General features: G+C 43.2%; 1 protein-coding gene across 2 annotated transcripts; it reads left to right on the top strand.

Moving 5' to 3' along the window:
* Positions 1-956: 956 nt before the first annotated feature.
* LOC109991669 (gastrula zinc finger protein XlCGF57.1-like) lies at positions 957-11330 on the top strand. 2 transcript variants are annotated; one of them, XM_029279367.2, is made up of 2 exons: positions 957-1369; positions 9643-11330. In XM_029279367.2, exons 1-2 carry the CDS (start codon positions 1138-1140, stop codon positions 11040-11042), a joined length of 1632 nt encoding a protein of 543 aa, XP_029135200.2. In that variant the 5' UTR covers positions 957-1137; the 3' UTR covers positions 11043-11330. The 2 variants fall into 2 exon arrangements, with proteins under 2 accessions (XP_029135200.2, XP_065819860.1); XM_065963788.1 differs by having other exon boundaries at positions 958-1303.
* The last annotated feature ends 6452 nt before the right edge of the window (positions 11331-17782 follow it).

The following is a 17782-nucleotide window of genomic DNA, read 5'->3' as shown; positions in this document are numbered from 1 at the left end:
CCCTGGTTGCACAACTGACTGACACCACAGCTCTGACCCAATACCAGCAGGCAGTCAACAACCTGCTCAGGACTTTTGGTGAAGACTCACTGGAGCTAAATATCACAAAGAATAAGGAGTTGTGCTGTGGGGGCAGAGGAAAATCACCATCACCTTTCTTCTAACCGCTCATAATCCAGGGTCAGCTTGTAGAGTTCAGTCTTTTAAATATCTGGGAACAGAGTTTGACACCTGTCTCTGTTTTTCCACATCATGCTGACTCTATTTACAAGAAAGCACAACAGAGACTCCATCTTAACATCTCATCCTGGTACAACTCCCTCACCACCAAACACAAAACCAAACTCTCGTTAATCAGGCCAACAAAAGTATCGGTTCACCACAAACTACCCTCTCCAAACAATATAATCGTTCTGTGATCAGGAGAGCCACCCTGATCACAGAGGACCCCTCTCACCCCCTCCACCACTCCTTCCAGTTACTTAGAGTGTCAGTGGCAAAGAGAATGGGATGAAGAGAGAAAGGGCAGGCATTTTTTCTCTCTGCAACCATCAATAAAAAGGAAAAGGCTACTGCTAAAATCTTGTAGAAAGGATGATGTAGTTTTAACTAGGCTGAGGTTAGGACATTGTGGTATGTCCAGTTATTTAAAGGTCATCAGTAAACACCCTGATGGTCTGTGTCAGTGTGGAAAGGAGGAAACAGTCCGTCATCTTGTCTTTGTTTGTGTTAAATATAAGAATGAAAGAAGTCAGTTATTCATCTGACCTGGGACTCTCATCTTTCTCCTTTAAGTCTATATTTTCTATACAAACTTTCAATCTGTTGGGGGCGCAGCTCTTAGATTCTTACATGCTACTGGCCTGTATCAGAAGATATGAATGTAGTACACACTCCTAGACTGTGGAGGGCAGCATTACATTCTACAGTGTACAGCATGACGGAAATTCAGTAGAAGAAGAAGGAGAAGGAAAAAGAAAATGGCGGACTGGGTGCAGCGTATTTTCTGAGCTCCGTCTCCTGCAATTGTCCTAATTTTCCACATACTTTACCATCCAACTCAATTCTGTGTGATCGTATGAATCTCTAATACACCATACTGACGCTCTAACCATAAAGTGCTCCGGAAACTGCAGCATGAAGACGAAGAAGAAGCTCTCTTCAGCCCGCAGTAGCTCGGAGATTGAAGACCACGATGATGCTAAGATGGAGGTCTCTACCGAGAGCTCCAAAAGAAAAGAGCCTTTGTCAGCAGCGAAGAACCCACCAGCAACTAAAAAGAAGGACACTGACTCAGAGGAAGGTAGGGAAGGAATGAACGAAGTCCTGGACGCAATAAAACAGCTAACTGGAAAAGTGGACACGCTAGGTACACAGATACAGCAACACTCACTTATGCTAGCTAACATAGCTAAAGCTGTTTAGTTCAATGCGGAGTCCAGCTTCAGACCACAGGCCGAGAAGCTTCAACTTTAGAGGTGAACAGAGGGAACAGATGGGGGTTAGCATGGAACTGCTCTCTATAGTGTTTTTCACATGTTCTGATTACGGTGCTATCTAATAAGAGGAACATGTGAACACCACAGTACAAATAAAAATGCTTTAGAAAGAATCTGTAAAATAAATAATGCTTTAAATGAACAACACCAAAGCACACAGGGAGTGTACAGTAACAGCTCGGGCTGTGTGTCGGTACACTGTACCTTTAAGGTGCTGACCAAACAGATCAGTACTCAGAACTGAAACTGTCTCAGTCTAATGACTTGATAATTTTCTAAGACATGTCTAGGGGGATTTTCTTGGGAGTGGTTTTGCTCACAGCCAATCCTTGTATGGCTTTTTTTAAATGATACTTCTTCACCACAGCAGTTGTTCACGTGGTGAAGAAGTATCTTATTGTTCAGTTTTTCATTCATTCAATATTACTTAATAATAATTAAGAATTTAAATAGTTTTTCTTTATACAATTTAATTGTCAAAAACAAATTATTAATACTATTTATGCACAGATAGCTTGTTAAACAATAGTTAACAACAGTTAGTAATTATAGACAAAATACACAGCATGTGATCAAGAGCTGGACTAATGAAGATTCAGGAATAGTTTATGTGCAGCAGTTAACTTAACATTCTTTTCTTTTTACCAAAGCATTTAATCCATTTACAGCTATTTAGATATTTAACAGAAGTACAGAAGCAAAGGGATCAAAGTCCCTGGTATCAACAACATTTTCTGTATGTGGGTCAGTGACACATAAGGGTTGTTCAGGTGACCAATTCGAAAATCTTTTAAAAACACAATTTGAAAGCATGCTTCAGGTTCATTAAAATGTGAGATTTGTATTCATGTTGGTTTTGTGTTATTTAAAATTACATTTACACTATTTTTTTAAAAAGGTAAGACTAAATGGACCTAAAAATGTCAAGTGGTGTAACCACTGAAAAAATAAGAATATTTTATACATCTGGCGTATATGTAAGTGTACTCATGATTATAATTACTTCATTTTAAAATAGCTCAAGAAAATAGATTTTATTAGGATTATCCCTAAAGTTATGCCCTTTTTCAATACTGAGCGGGACACAAAGCTGAAAACACCTCTGTTTTCTAATACATTTTTAATAATAATAATAAATTAGATTTATATAGCGCTTCTCTAAATACTCAAAGACGCTTTGACAGGAAACAACAACAAAAAACAAAGCAAAAACTAAGAGAACAGTACAAAATAGAAATAGTTTCAAGGGAAGAGGATGAGAGCCAGTGGTTGTAGGCGCTGATGAAAAGACTGTATATTATTATACTATTATTGAAAATTTAACCTTTTTAAAGCGAGTTTAATTCTTTGGTTTCAGCGGTTACACCACATGGCCATTTTTGCCTACATACCCCAAATATTCTCAAAAAAAGGATGAAAGCATGTCATTTGTGCATTTATTTTAAATTGTTAAGCCTTTAACGTTTAACTAAAACTTATGGACTCAAAGAAATGAGCGTCACGTCATTGACCCATTTATGTGAAAGACAATAATTTGTTTAGTAGGGGCTAAAACACAACCTACACAACATTTACTCAAACTTTTAAGACTTTTTTGTGGCCTTGGTTAATATCTGTTTAGAGGTTCAATGGTAGAAACAGGAAAATCACATTACATTTCTTAAACAAACTTTTTCAAGTACAGCTCACAAAACCCATAACTCTGGATCTGTGCACTGTTGTACACATTCATTCATCATCATCGTCATCATCATCATTCATATTTGTATGGATTTCATCTAGGTCCTCCTCGTCTGACCCTTCTATTCAGCCAAGACATCAATGAGGGCCCTGGGAATAACATCACCTTCAAACCATAGTGGTTCTAGCTTCCCATTTCAGAGTTCACATGAAACCCATGGTCCTTTTCCAGATACATACTTGGAAATTGACTCTTTTTATGTGCTGCAAGAGAACCCTTTTGCAAGGTGAAAAGGTTAAAAGATCTATTAAGAGACCTTGTCAGAGTTTAAGGCCTGAGCCACACATTTTCTTGATTTTAATCTCTCTTGCTTCATTAACCTGCTTGATTCTAGGCCCGAATCCATAAAGACGACAGGTAAATTCTTCAGCACCCCTAATTACACGCTCATCAAGCTCCCATGAGTTCCCACCTCCAGACTAGATCTGCATGAACTTTGAATTCTCATTCAGAAGCTTGATCGGTCTCACCTTTCCTTTGCCTTTGAACGCTGAAGTGCAGTCAGCAACAGTGAGGGCATGCAAGGCCAGCAGAGCGGAAATGTGTTGTTGTGAACAATTTTCAGCCAGCTGATTTATATGTATAAGCTTGTGTCCTATGTCATAGATGGCATCCACTGTGAATGATTTGGTGTAATAGAGGAGAATGAAAAAAATATCTGACTGGTTTGGATATACTTGATGTAGATGATCACCCTCACTTCAGTTTCCTCATGGGTTGAACAGATCTCAGGCAGAAGCTTTTTGACATCCCTCCAGCATGGGATTCTATCTTGAAAGCTTGCCCAGCCTCTACAAAGACCACAGGTCGTTGAAAGATCTCTTGCTTCATATTTGGAGGGCTTCAGTGATCAAGAAGTAAATGAATGAGGGATTTTTTGTTTTCATCACTTGTGAGGAAAGCTTTCCAATCTGCAGGTTGATGAACATTCAAACCATTAAATATAAACTGCCCACCACTTTCTCTACGATCTCTCTCGGCTGATTATATAGACGGTTAATATCAGTGCTGAAAACAATTTCAGAGATTCTAATTTGCGATCTTAGCAGCTTTGATTTGATAAAGACCGGAAAAATAAACCCACTTGTTGCCTTAAACTGGATCACTTTCTGGTTTGATGCCACAAGCTTTCTTTTAGGTTTTGTGTGTAAGCCATTGTTTTGTAGTTGTTTCTTTTGATAGGTTCCAAAAATAGGACTTTTTTTGTAAGAAGTCGATCCCGGATGAACTTGTCTTTCTGGCATTGGCCATTTTTCAGAGCATTCAGTACATCATAGCGCACCCCTTCTGGCATGGCTGCTCCTGAAGACAAACTTGTCAAGGGCTGAGAAGTCTCTAGCTGACATGGGTTGATAAAACCATTAAAAGTCTCTATTGTTTGCTGTTCTTGCTTTTCTGACTGTGTAATTTCACTTGGTCTTAAATCTCTTTGTTGCTTTACTGAATGCTCACCTCGGCCACTGATCATATTCCAAATTTCTTCTTAAAACTCTCCCTTAGCATGGGCAGTTCCAGTGATTCCAGCAGAATATGTCCCAGAACCCGATTTTGACTTCAGCCATTTCATCGCTGTCTCCTCTATTGTTTTGTCCGTGTGGCAGCGGTTTCCTGGGATATGTGATCTGACTACACTGATTGCACCAGCACGCAAAAGTTTCTCAGATATGGGATATGCTGATTGCTGGAGTTCATTTTGCAAGCCATGACCCAAAGTAGATCCCTATCTGATGAGTGTGGCTGGCTGTTTGTGAATGTATAGTTTGAGTTGGATGACCTCAGGTTGGCAGAGGGCAACTCCTGAGTAGGACTTTTAAAGGATCACTGTTTTTTTGAAGGTTGAAAGCCAGGGTCACAGCTGCGTTTTGGCTGTTCTGAGCTGATAAGTGTTGCATCTTTACAGGATCCTAGGTCTTGCAGGTAGAGCCCTACAGCAGTGTGAATGGACCCTGCACCGTGTACATTTGATACCAGCTGATCACAATTGTCCCAGTCACTATGGAAGATTGCTCCTTTAGTTTGTCCCTTCACAACATCAGTGTTGCTAATTAATGAAGCAGTTTCCACAATTGAATTTGCGAGAGCTGTTTCAAGTTCAGTTGAGTATGTGTATGATTCTCAGTGGCCAAGCTTATTTATTAAAGTTGTTAAGCCCTTCATTTTCTATTGTCCTGATGTTACAGCTCTGAAGATGTCTTGGGAAATTGAAATTGCCAGACGTTTTCCCCTATTTGATGGGTCCCCTTCATCGCAGATTAGTTTGGTAAGAAATTGGCAGATTGGGAGCTCGGAGGGGCCATGGCAGTGGTTCAGTATTTTTAAATGCTTTTAAAATGTGTTGCTGCAGATCATAACTTATCTCCTTAGTCCAGTCAGTCATCCCCATGTCATTTTTAGATTTTCTTGTAATTTACTAAACACTATTGTTTCTCGATAGGGGCAAGCCGAGAAGTCAATACTGTCTTTGAGATCAGTACAGTGTTCAATCTTATGTCTTAAGTTATGGCTTGTTATCGTGGCAGCAGCTGCTTCTCCGAATTTCTTCAAGGTGTCACTGTATAAAAGTGTTAGATGACCTAGTGTGATAACATAGCCCTTTTCGATAACTTATTTTTTTAACGTGGCCGTACACTTCATCGAAGGCTTTTCCGATCATCTCCTTCGTTGAGGATAACTCGCGTAGCAGCAGTTTTATCAGACTGAGTTGGCGTCTTTACGAGGTACTGCTTCCTACAGCAGTCGTGAAACTGTGCCGCTTTTGCAAAATCAACTTGCCTTATTTTGCACATAAAATTTTCATCTCGTAGTTCAATAGCTTTTCTTTCAATTTTTTTCTATGCACTTGATTTACATTTTTGCAAACTATATCTCTTTCCAGATGTTTTCTTAACTGTTGAACTTTTGCAGAAAATGCAATATTTTCCAAACGAAACTGAAGTATCCAGATGTTGACGCCTTAGTCTGATGTTATTTTGTAATTTACTCTTTCTCACTAATGCACGGCTGGCCTTGCGGAAACAAAAGCGTCAACAGTTTAGATGATATCCACACTCAGGAGTCAATTCTTCTGGAATCGTTTGACAAACATCCACAGTCAGATGTATGTCAAGAGTTTTCTTTTCATTGCATGGATTTTCTTAAATGTGCCTTGTGTGTCAGCCATGGAAGAAAAATGTATAAATTTATCCATTGCTGTGGCCATGCATCCATGCAAAATACAATTTTCATGGGTTTGAAGAACACTGTGATGGCGTCCAGTCTTCATTGTGTTTTTGACGTATTTAAATTGTTCACTGTAGGAACAAAAACGCATGGAAAATCAGTGTCTTCATTACAACTATAACATTGTATTATTTAGAGTACAAACTCTCATCAATTCAAATCTCTTGTATATTGCCTTCTCTCTAACCACCTTAAATCTTTAAAAAACGGATTATCTGTAACAATAACCAATAAGTCTTTGATCTAAGCTACATGATAACTTCTCAATTAAAAAGAAAACATGAAAACAATTAGGAGTGCAGACGATTTAGTTTACCTTTTTTTTTTTTAGAAAAAGTTCCAACTGGTTAACAGTAACTCGAAGAAGTTAAGCAGCTTTTATTTCATTTGGACAATCTGAAAAATATTGGTAAATGTTAGGGGAAAAGGCCAGACTTTTCCCAAATCACCTAATAATCATTGCAGAAGCTTAAAGGGATACTTCACCCGTTGAAACATGAATCTGTATTGACATTGGGTCATATATGTAGAAATGTGAAATACATTTTGAAGTTGGTGCCTTCTTGGCTGTGAAAAGGCAGGAAGTGTCTTTTTGGCTCATGTGGATGAAAGACACCAAATCCCAGAATGCACAGCACCGCAGGCCACTCCCACTAAGGTCCTCTATTTCAGAATCAGAAATACTTTATTAATCCCAGAGGGAAATTCGATCGTTACAGTTTCTCCAAAATATAGCAGTAGAAATAAAAACATTTACAGACATGTTTACTACAACACATAAGACCATTTCCTCAACTGATTCAGAGATTTCTTCCAGAAAAAATTAGTATCTTGGAAATTCCTGGCAGAAAACAGACTCTATGTCTGTGTCCATAGGCAAACAGTGAGACACTACCGGTCCGCCCCAGCTCGAGCCGGCCCCGGCTCCTCGTCCTCACCACCGCCAACAGGCAGGCCTTATGTCTCAGCTGCTGAGCTGGCAGCGGCCGGCGGCTGCAATACAGAGAGGTTGCTGCCGACAGGCCGGTCTTGTGTCGCAGCGTCCAGCGGCCACTGCAACCAAGACACAAGACCGGCCTGTCGGCCGCTATATTTATATTTTTTCGCCATTATCAGCTTTCTCCATAGAGCCTGTTAGCATAGCTTCCAAGCAATATGGCGGACATTAAGAATCGATTCTGGGAGTGAGTTCCCACCCACTGATCTGTGATTGGTCTGTAGCTTCAGTGGTCGAAAATTTGAGGAACTAGCGTTGTAGTTTCACCCCGCTAACTGCAAAAGCTTCCAATGACGCAAAATGACGATTTCTGCGTCACTGGAAGATCCTTTACAGACTTAGAAATACAAAGATTTCCCATCTCAGGGGAAAATGAGGGCGAGATGCACGACCATTCAAAAATACTTAGGTCACTTAGGTTTCTAATGATACAAAGATTAATGCAAATGGGTGAATTGTGCGTCACACACTCTCACACACACGCGCACACACACACACAAACTTAGTCAACTAGCTAGCTTGATAGCAACTTAATTGAGATTGCTACTAAAAACATGTTCTTTTATTTTACAATATTCATCAGACTGCTGCGCTTTTTTGTTAAGAATAGTTTACATGATATCCCTAATCTTTACAGGATTACAAACTAGCTAGTCAAAGCTAGTGTCAGATCATGTTCAACTTCACTTCCTCCCTTGGGACTAACATTAATCTTTTGCCAAATCTGTGGCAGTAAAGCTTAACTGAAGCTTTCATAATCATTGTTTCAACATTTACAGACCTAGTTAATCATCTTAGACCAAAAGATCTTTCCATATGTGGTGTCCTTGTGGTATATTAGTTTCTTAGGAAACATCCTGGTTGCAGTTGAAACAGTTACAACAAAACTGCTCTTATAGTTTTAACTGCAATGATCCAGGGGTCTGAAAGGCTATTCTCTCTGTTGAGGTATAATGGAGCATTTTGGTTACAGCAAGAGTCGTTTTGAGTACAGGAAGGTCATCTTGGGCTCAAATTGAAGATTCTGAACTAGAGTAATTTTCTAAATACGTGAGGCAGTGATTTTCAACAAAATGTGCAAAAAAAGTAGGCATTTCTGATGAGAATTTGTCTGTCGGACTGTCTTTTTTTAAGATGTAACACGCAATATTTCAAAACACAATGGCAACAAGACCCTACAGCTTATTTTGTTACTTAGCCACATGCTTCAGGATACTCCCTGTCAGATGTTGTACCACTATGACCATTTATGCAATTGTAGTAACTTTGTATGTGCATTGACATCATGTAGCCAAACGCATTTTTCAAAAAGGGGGTTTTTGGCCCCCCAGGACCAAACGGCCCCCGAGTTGGAAGTGGTCATTATGCACTTGTGATAGACCAAGGTATGGGCTAACTAAAAATCATAGTGAAAAAAAGGTAGCAAAAAACATCCTGAGGGAGGGACCTGGCTCCCGCATAACACTGGACTGAAAGTAGATACTTTCTACTACTTTAAAGTAGACTAAAATAAAAGCCCGGAAAAGACTAGATAGATAGTAGTGATTTGTCGTTCGTGAACGATTCGTTCAAAAAGACAAAACCTTATGGGTGAACGAACTGGACTGAATCACTTACTGTAAAGAGTCGTTCATTTCTCAACTTCAGTTGCGCTCTCCCGTCTCGTGTCTCGATTGCTCTTTTTGATTATAAGAGTCATATGTTATAGAGTGACAAGTGGTGTCTGGCAGCGCAACTCAAGCTAGCTGGTCTGTGCGTTTAGTTCTGCTCGCGACCTCGCGACAACTCCAGCTCTATCACAGCCTCATATTAATATCAGTCAGATTAAGTAGACTCTTACAGTTACCAGCATGGTGAATAAACAGGCACACATAGATATGAGAAAAATACATATTTTTATAATTAGAGCTCAATTGATTAAATACAAGTTGTAATTGACTTTTACATCAGAATGGTTAAAGAGTAAATTGGTGACTGTTGTTTTTCTAATCAAACGTAACGTTCGTGGGCCAGTGATATTTGAAAACTAGTGGCCCGGAGGGCAAATTTAACTTAATGTCAACACCTGCTTCATATTATATATTACAAATATTTCACTGTATGGACCTCAACTCAGTTTACAGCCCTTATTAATATTTAAAAAAGCAGTCCAAGTACCGTAAATGTTTGTTTACTGTGTCCTGCAGATGTCCAGCAGCTGTTGGTGATTAAAGAAGAGCTTCCACCTGAGCAGCAGGAGTGGAGCCACATTCTGGACCAGGAGGACACTAAGCCCCCACACATTAAAGAAGAACCTGAGGAACTGTGGATTAGTCAGGAGGAAGAACAGCTTCAAGGACTGGAGGAGGCTGATACCACCAAGTTCCCCTTCACTCCTGTCTCTGTGAAGAGTGAAGATGATGAAGAGAAACCTCAGTCCTCACAGCTTCATCAGAGACAAACTGAACAGATGGAAACAAGAGTTGATGGAGAGGACTGTGGAGGAGCAGAACCAGAGAGAGACTCAGATCCAGAGAGACGTTTACAACCAGAGACTGAGGTCGAGATTGAAGACTCTGATGAATCTGAGACTGATGACAGTGATGATTGGCAAGAGACAAGAGAAGATCTGTCAGAATTAAACTTGAAAAATCAGAAACTAAAGACTGTTAAGAGACCACATAGTTGCTTGGAGTGCGGTAAAAGATTTAACCAAGAAGAGAATTTGACCAGTCACATGATGATTCACACTGGAGAAAAACCCTTCAGCTGCTCTCAATGTGAGAAAAGATTTACCGCTAAGTCTAGTTTGACATATCACATGGCAAATCACAGAGGAGAGAAACCCTTCAGCTGCCTTCATTGCGGTAAAAGATTTTCCCAAAATGGAAATCTGACCAGACACATGTTAGTTCATACAGCAGAGAAACCCTTCAGTTGCTCTGTTTGCAGTAAAAGTTTTATCCGTAGAGGAAGTCTGGCCACACACATGTTAGTTCATAAAGGAGATAAACCCTTCAGCTGCTCTGAGTGTGGTAAACTGTTTACCGAAAGACGAAGTCTGACCACACACATGTTAGTGCACACTGGAGAGAAACCCTTCAGCTGCTCTCAGTGTGAGAAACGATTTACCCATAAGTGTAATTTGACATATCACATGGCCAATCACAGAGGGGAGAACCCCTTTAGCTGCCTTGTGTGCAGTAAAAGATTTAGCAATAGAGCACATCTGAACACACACATGTTAGTTCACACACGAGAGAAACCCTTCAGCTGCTCTGCTTGCAGTAAAAGTTTTACCCATAGAGGAAGTCTGACCACACACATGTTAGTTCACACAGGAGAGAAATCCTTCACCTGCCTTCAGTGTGAGAAAAGGTTTACCAGTAAGTCTGGTTTGACATATCACATGGCAAATCACACAGGAGAGAAACCCTTCAGCTGTCTTGAGTGTGATGAAATGTTTTACCTGCAGGGAAGTCTGACTAGACACATGTTGGGTCATACAGGAGAGAAACCCTTCAGCTGCTCTGAGTGTGGTAGAAGGTTTAGTTCTGAGGGAAATCTGACCAGTCACATGATGATTCACACTAGAGATGAATGCTAATCTTTTGCAATGGTAAAGGTAATCCAAATGAATCCAAGTTAACATCATCACTGTGTATTCATAAGTATGTATTGATTAACAGATATATAAGTAAGTTGGGAGCAGCTATGACGTTTGAATGTTAAGTGTTTATATGAAACAGTTACAGATCCTTCTCTCCTGATATCTTCTCTTCTTTCTGTCACTCTGTTTCCTTGGAGGCCTCTGTGTTGGGTAGCACAAGTTCTTCAGACAGCTCATGTGTAACCTTGTAAGAAATAAACTGATGTAGAGTGAGAAAGACTTTCATCTACTTGTGTTATTTTGTGTTGAGTGTCTAAAGTCTCTTTGGTAAAGAAAAGGAGTTCAGCAGATCCTGATGCAGAGTGACCACAGTCAGATCAGGTCCAGGTTGATTTCACTGAAAACCTTTAACCCTTAATAAGAATCCTGCAGTCAGAATACAAAATCTCAATGACACCTGAACATGCACAGGATTAATTAAGAGTGCAGAGGCCACTGGGCACAAAACTGCTGCAGCCTTTGATCACAAACTGAATGACAAAACCTGTAGATGTCATCTGACATCAGAATCAGCTTTCTTGGCCAGGTATGATAAAGACAAAGATGAAGATAAACTTTATTGATCCCACGTGGGGGAAATTTGTGCATTACAGCATCTCAAGAAAACAGGAGAATATAATTATTAAAAATAACAAGAAGTTAAAAATCAAATCAAACATATTTACATCAGTTAAATAAAAAATACAATAATGGAAAATTACACAGTAACTACACTGGAAATAGTTATTGTTATTAAAAAACACAGTGTGTAGCATTACTGAAATGAGTCATGAGGTGGTGATGTTGTTAAAGAGTCTGATTGAACAGTCTGACTGCAGATGGGATGAACGACCTGCGGTAGTGCTCTGTCTTGCAGGGTGGGTGTCTGAGTCTGCTGCTGAAGGAGCTGCTCAGGGCCCCCACAGTGTCTACAGGGGGTGAGAGGGGTTGTCCATGATGGATGTCAGCTTAACTAACATCCTCCTCTCACCCACCTCCTCTACAGAGTCCAGAGGACAGTCCAAGACAGAACTGGCCCTCCTGACCAGTCTGTTCAGTCTCTTCCTGTCTCTCTCTGTGCTCCCTCCTCCCCAGCAGACCACTGCATAGAAAAGTGCAGACGCCACCACAGTGTCATAAAAAGTCTGTAGCAGAGTCCTGCATACTCCAAAGAACCTCAGTCGCCTCAGCAGGTGAAGTCGAAATTGGTCCTTCTTGTACAGAACGTCGGTGTTGTGTGACCAGTCCAGTTTATTGTTGAGGTGAATACCCAGGTATGTGTACGTCTCCACCCTCTCGATGTCCAAGCCCTGGATGTTCCCCAGTGCACTCATTTATCTGCTCCTTCACAGTAAAGAAGAAGAGAGTCGCTCGGACTTCCTGCAGAAGTCAATCACCATCTCCTTTGTCTTGCTGGCGTTGAGCTGAAGGTAGTTGAGCTCACTCCAGTCGACAAAGTCCATGATGACCTCCCTGTACTCCTGTTCGCTCCCCTTAGACACAAACCCCACGATGGCTGTGTCATCGGAGAACTTCTGCAGGTGGCAGCTCCCAGAGTTGTAGCAGAAGTCCGAGGTGTACAGGGTGAAGAGAAAAGGGGAGAGAACTGTCCCCTGCGGGGCCCCTGTACTGCAGACCACCACGTCAGACTCACAGTCCTGAAGCCTCACGTACTGTGGTCTGTTGGTGAGATAGTCCGTTGTCCATGCAGCCAGGTGACAGTCCAGTCCCGCCCTCTCTAGCTTCCCCCTGAGCAGTGCAGGCTGGATGGTGTTAAAGGCACTGGAGAAGTCAAAGAACATGACCCTCACAGTGCTGCCGGTGTTCTCCAGGTGAGTCCAGGATCTCTGCAGCAGGTAGGGACGGCGTCATCCGCCCCGATGTTCGGCTGGTAGGCGAACTGCAGAGGATCCAGATTTGAAGTCACCAGGGGGTGGAGGTTGTTGAGGACGATCCTCTCCATGGTCTTCATCAGGTGAGAGGTGAGGGCCACAGGTCTGAAGTGGTTAGGCTCCCTGGGGTGAGATGTCTTTGGGACTGGCACCACGCAGGAAGTCTTCCACAGAGTCGGTACCCTCTCCTGTCTCAGGTTGAAGATGTGCAGAAGAACCTCACAGAGCTGGTCTGCACAGTCCTTCAGGAGTCTGGAGCTGATGCCGTCGGGACCTGTGGCCTTCCTCACCTTGATCTTCCTCAGCTGACTTCTCACCTGATCAGATGTTATGGAGAGGCCGTCGGAGGAGGAGGAAGAAGAGGAGGAGGAGGGGGTTGTTGAGGGGGCATCTGTGGAGGAGGAGGAGAAGGAGAGGGCTGTTGAGGGGGGTAGCAGGGTACTCAGGGTACTCAGATGGAGTGTTGAGGGGGGTAGCAGGGTACTCAGGGTACTCAGATGGATGTCTGAGAAGCAGGCTGGTCTGCACTCTGGTGGGTGGGGGTGGGGGTGGGGGTGGGGTTGGGAGCAGAATCAAATCTATTGAAGAACAGATTCAGTTCATTTGCCCACTCCTTGTCTCCTGCTTCAGGGCCCCTCCCACACCTTCTGCTGTGACCTGAGATGTTATTCAGGCCCCTCCAGACTTCTCTTGCATTTTTATGTTGTAAATGCTCCTCCATCTTTTCCCGGTAGCTGGCTTTCCCCTCCTTGATTTTTATCTTGAGCTCCTTCTGCACCCTCCTCAGCTCTGTAAACAGTCACAGCGATGACGTGTGAAAACTCCCTCGGCAGGTAATATGGCCGAATGCTTACAGCCAGCAGCTCCACATCCTTAGTGCAGCGTTGTTCTTTAACGGTGATGTGCCCAGAGTTACACCACCTCTCATTCACATACATCGCTATTCTCCCGCCTTTCTTCATACCGCTCTCCCTCACGCTCCGGTCCGCTCTGATGAGGTGGAAGCCATCCAGAGTTACGAGCGTGTCTGGAGTGAGTTCATTCAGCCATGTCTCCGTGAACTGCATGATGCTACACTCCCTGTACTCCCTCTGAAGCCAGGTGAGTGCCGTCAGCTCCTCCATCTTATTAGGGAGAGATCTTACATTCCCCATAATTGAAGACGGATGGTTTGTACCGTCTTTTCTTTTCCCGACACTTCACTCCGGCTCTGCATCCCCTTCTCTTCCTCCGTAGTTCTGCGGGGATGTCCGGTCTTTCGGCTGGTAAAGATAAAGAGATACAGATAAAGAGATAAAGATAAAGATATACTTTATTGATCCCCCGTGGGGGAAATTTGCTCATTACAGCAGCTCCAGAAAACAGGGGACAGGAATATACTTATAAAAAATAAAAATAAAAGTTAAAAACAGATCAAACATATTTACATCATTTAAATAAAAAAATACAATAATGTAAAAAAAGATTTAAAAAAAAAACGAGTAACCGGTTGTAACCGAAGCTGGCACAGCGCAGTCAGCTGTTCACGGGTGTAAACAATGGAGCCGTGACTGAATGGGTCTCCCGAGGAAGTTTTAAAGAGTCCACAGAGAAAGAAAAACATAACTAATACTCCAAAAAGAAGAATATCCATGTTTGTTGTTTGGAGTTGGAGTTACTCGCGAAGTTACAGCAACAAACAGTCAATATTAACAAAATAAACTAGAAAACAATAACGAGGGGGGTCGGAGCTGCCGTAACAAGCTGCCACCCAGAGCGGAGCTGGATACGGGATGCTTACACACACAAGGAATTGAACTTCGGTGAACTGTGCTCTCTTATGTACAAGTATCACAATACGCAAAGAAGAGTAATATGTACAAGACTAAATAAGAAACAGTGTCACCCTGATGGATGAGGCTTCAGTCAACCAGGCCGATCTGGCGGAAATCCTTGCTTCACCTGACCTGAGACTCCCTGCTACAGCAGCTGTCAGCACCAGTGCATCTTCGCGGGAGGCGAGTGCTGATAGGAGTACTTGGTCGGCCGCAGCCGGAATGAAGCGCCGCTTAATGTTGCGGGAGGCTGTTGCCAGACGCTCAGGGGGTCTCCCTCGGGCAGGGTCTCCAATCGCGGACCCTCCACCAACAATCGCCGTCCCCCGCGCAGATGCAGCGACCAGTAGGCCTATCCGATCCGATAAGCTCCCGCGTATCATCTCCTCCACCTCTCATTCCCCCCACAACCTTAGTTATTGGAGATTCCATAATCAGAGATATCCGCTACTTTAACGCCATTACTCACTGTTTCCCTGTGCCGCTGTCCAAATTATTTTAGATAAACTGCTGCACTTACTTCCCTCTCTCATATCAGGGACGTTACAAAAAAGGTATTTTATCACCTTGAGAGCACAGGAGTTATTCAGGGTTAAGGGTCTTGCCCAAGTACATGTTGGGCAGCTGGGGATTGAACCCACAACTTTCTGGTTGTAAGATGACCGGCTCTACCAACTGAACCACAGTTAGCCCAGATGGGTTAGGTGCAGAGTTTTTCAAGTCCAACTGTGATCAGATTGCTCCCTTGCTGCTAAAAATGATTACTCACTCTATTAAGAACAAAATATTTTCACAATCCTCTTATAAGGCTAATATTTGTTTGATACTGAAAAAAGGGAGGGATGACTCACATCCAATGGCGTATAGACCTCTCAGTCTCTTAAATTAGGGCCAGAAAGTGGTAGCTAAAATACTGGCCACTAGACTTGGTAGACATATTCCTTCGTTATTATGTCCTCACCAAAATGGCTTCTTATCTGGCAGATATTCTTTTTTTAACACTCCTCGATTATTTAATATAATGTACGCTAAATGCCAAGTAAACAGTACGCCTACAATTATTTCTCTGGATGCCGAACGTGCATTTCATCTTATTGAATGGAGGTATATGCATGCCACTCTGTATGAATGTACCAGATTAGCCAGCTTGCGGTCTTCCTCTGACAGGCAGGAGCAGCTCTCGGCATACAGGACACGCAGGTGACTGGGAACAGAAACAGAGACAGGGTGAACATGCTCAAACACTGCAGATGTGCTTGTGGACAGGGGTTCCACACCCTCCAACACCTGTGCAGACTGAAGGACTCCTGTGACAGCTCCTCTCTTTAAAGTGACAGGTGCAGCACCAGGGTTGAAGACTCTGATGGGGATGCTGGTGGAGCCCTGTGGCAGCACCACAGCATGAGCCACTAAAACATGTTGTTTTTTAATGAAACCTTTAGTTGGGCTTAACATCATGTCTCTTTCTGCAGCACCGTGAAGACTTGAATCGCCGGGGACTACATATTCACATCCTGCCTCCAACACTCTTGTACGCGCCACCCTGACAAGGTGTGCCTCATCTTGGTGGCTAGCGCCGTTTACACTGAAGAGTGTTATCTCTCTGCGGCCATAGTCCAGGGGGGCCTGCGTCTGTTGCAGGATAGGATGACCCAGGATAACTTCTGTATTTGCAGCTGTGTCAGCCATGATAAAGTTCACTTGAGCAAACCTGCCCGCAACATGCAAAGGCAGGATGACTTCTCCTAAGATGGCTAAACCATCAGGTCCAATGCCTTAAAGGACTTGTGTTGTAGACGGCTGAATAGGGGGCTTAAAGGAGTTAAAATGATGGAGAGGCAGCACGTTTGTCCGTGCTCCAGAGTCCAACAAAGCGCAGATTTTGACTCCATGAATCTCGATCATGACACACATTTCTTCCTCCTGGCTGTTGGTGCTGATGACCACTGTGCTGGTGTCGGGGCATGGGTTTTGGTTGGTATTGGAGGAAGGCTGTGGGGGTTGACGGGGGGAAGGGCAGGCTTTCTGAATGTGTCCCACACCGGAACAGTTGTGGCAGATAACTTCTCCTAAACCAGTCTTTTTGTACCTGCTTTTGTTGCTGCTGATTGGGTTTCAGGGCCCCTTGTGATGGTCTGGTGGGTGTTCTGTGTGTGCTTCCTGTGACTTCACACACTGGAGCAGAAGCGGGTTCACGTAGTGTCGCTGTTCGGCTTCCCTGGGTTGCAGCACTGCAGCCCCCTGGACACATTAACTGTGTTACGGCCCGGGCAGTCATCCTTGTGGCTTCATACCTGTGTGCGATATCATAGGCTTTGGCTAGAGTGTGAGGGTGCTCCTCCAGCAGTTTTTGAACCACCTCAGCATCTGCCAGGGTGTTGGTGAAGATCTCCACACTGATGCCGTCCTGCTCTGTCTCACTCCGGTCAGCATACAATATCAAGACCTTCTCGTAGATGTCATCTCTGAGTGTGTGGAAGGTCTCACCTGGTCTCCTGACTCTCTGCCTCAGTTCAATGCTGATGGCTGCAGCATGCTCAGAGCAGGGCCCGTAAGCAGTCTCTATTTCCTCCACAATGCGCTGGTAGCTCATCCTGGCAGACTTGGGATTTTTGTGAACAATGGCACCAGCTGCGCCAGCCAGACTGAACCTGAGTTGGACGGCCATGGTCTTTTCAGTCCAGCGGTTAGCCTTGGCACAGCTTTCAAACTGATAAAGAAAGTATTTTCATGAATCTGATCCATCAAACTGACCTGGCAGCAGCGTGGGGATTCTCTCCTTTGCTCCATATGGTTCATCATCACAGTCTGTGGAGTCACCGCCGATCATTGTTCGAATACCGGACAAGCCCCCAGTGTTACCTTTTTAGCTTCTTCGTCCTTAACCGTGGTTCAGGGAAGCTTCTTGGCTCGTTTTAGGCTGGTAACAAATCGTCCATTTATTAGGTGCACAAAGCATGAGGAGAGACGCTGTAGATTCACTTAACCGGGT

The sequence above is a fragment of the Labrus bergylta genome, chromosome 15, assembly GCF_963930695.1.
Source record: "Labrus bergylta chromosome 15, fLabBer1.1, whole genome shotgun sequence".
NCBI classification, from domain to species: Eukaryota; Metazoa; Chordata; class Actinopteri; order Labriformes; family Labridae; genus Labrus; species Labrus bergylta.
Note: the sequence above shows the minus strand (reverse complement) of the source record. Positions and strands in the feature narration are given on the sequence as shown.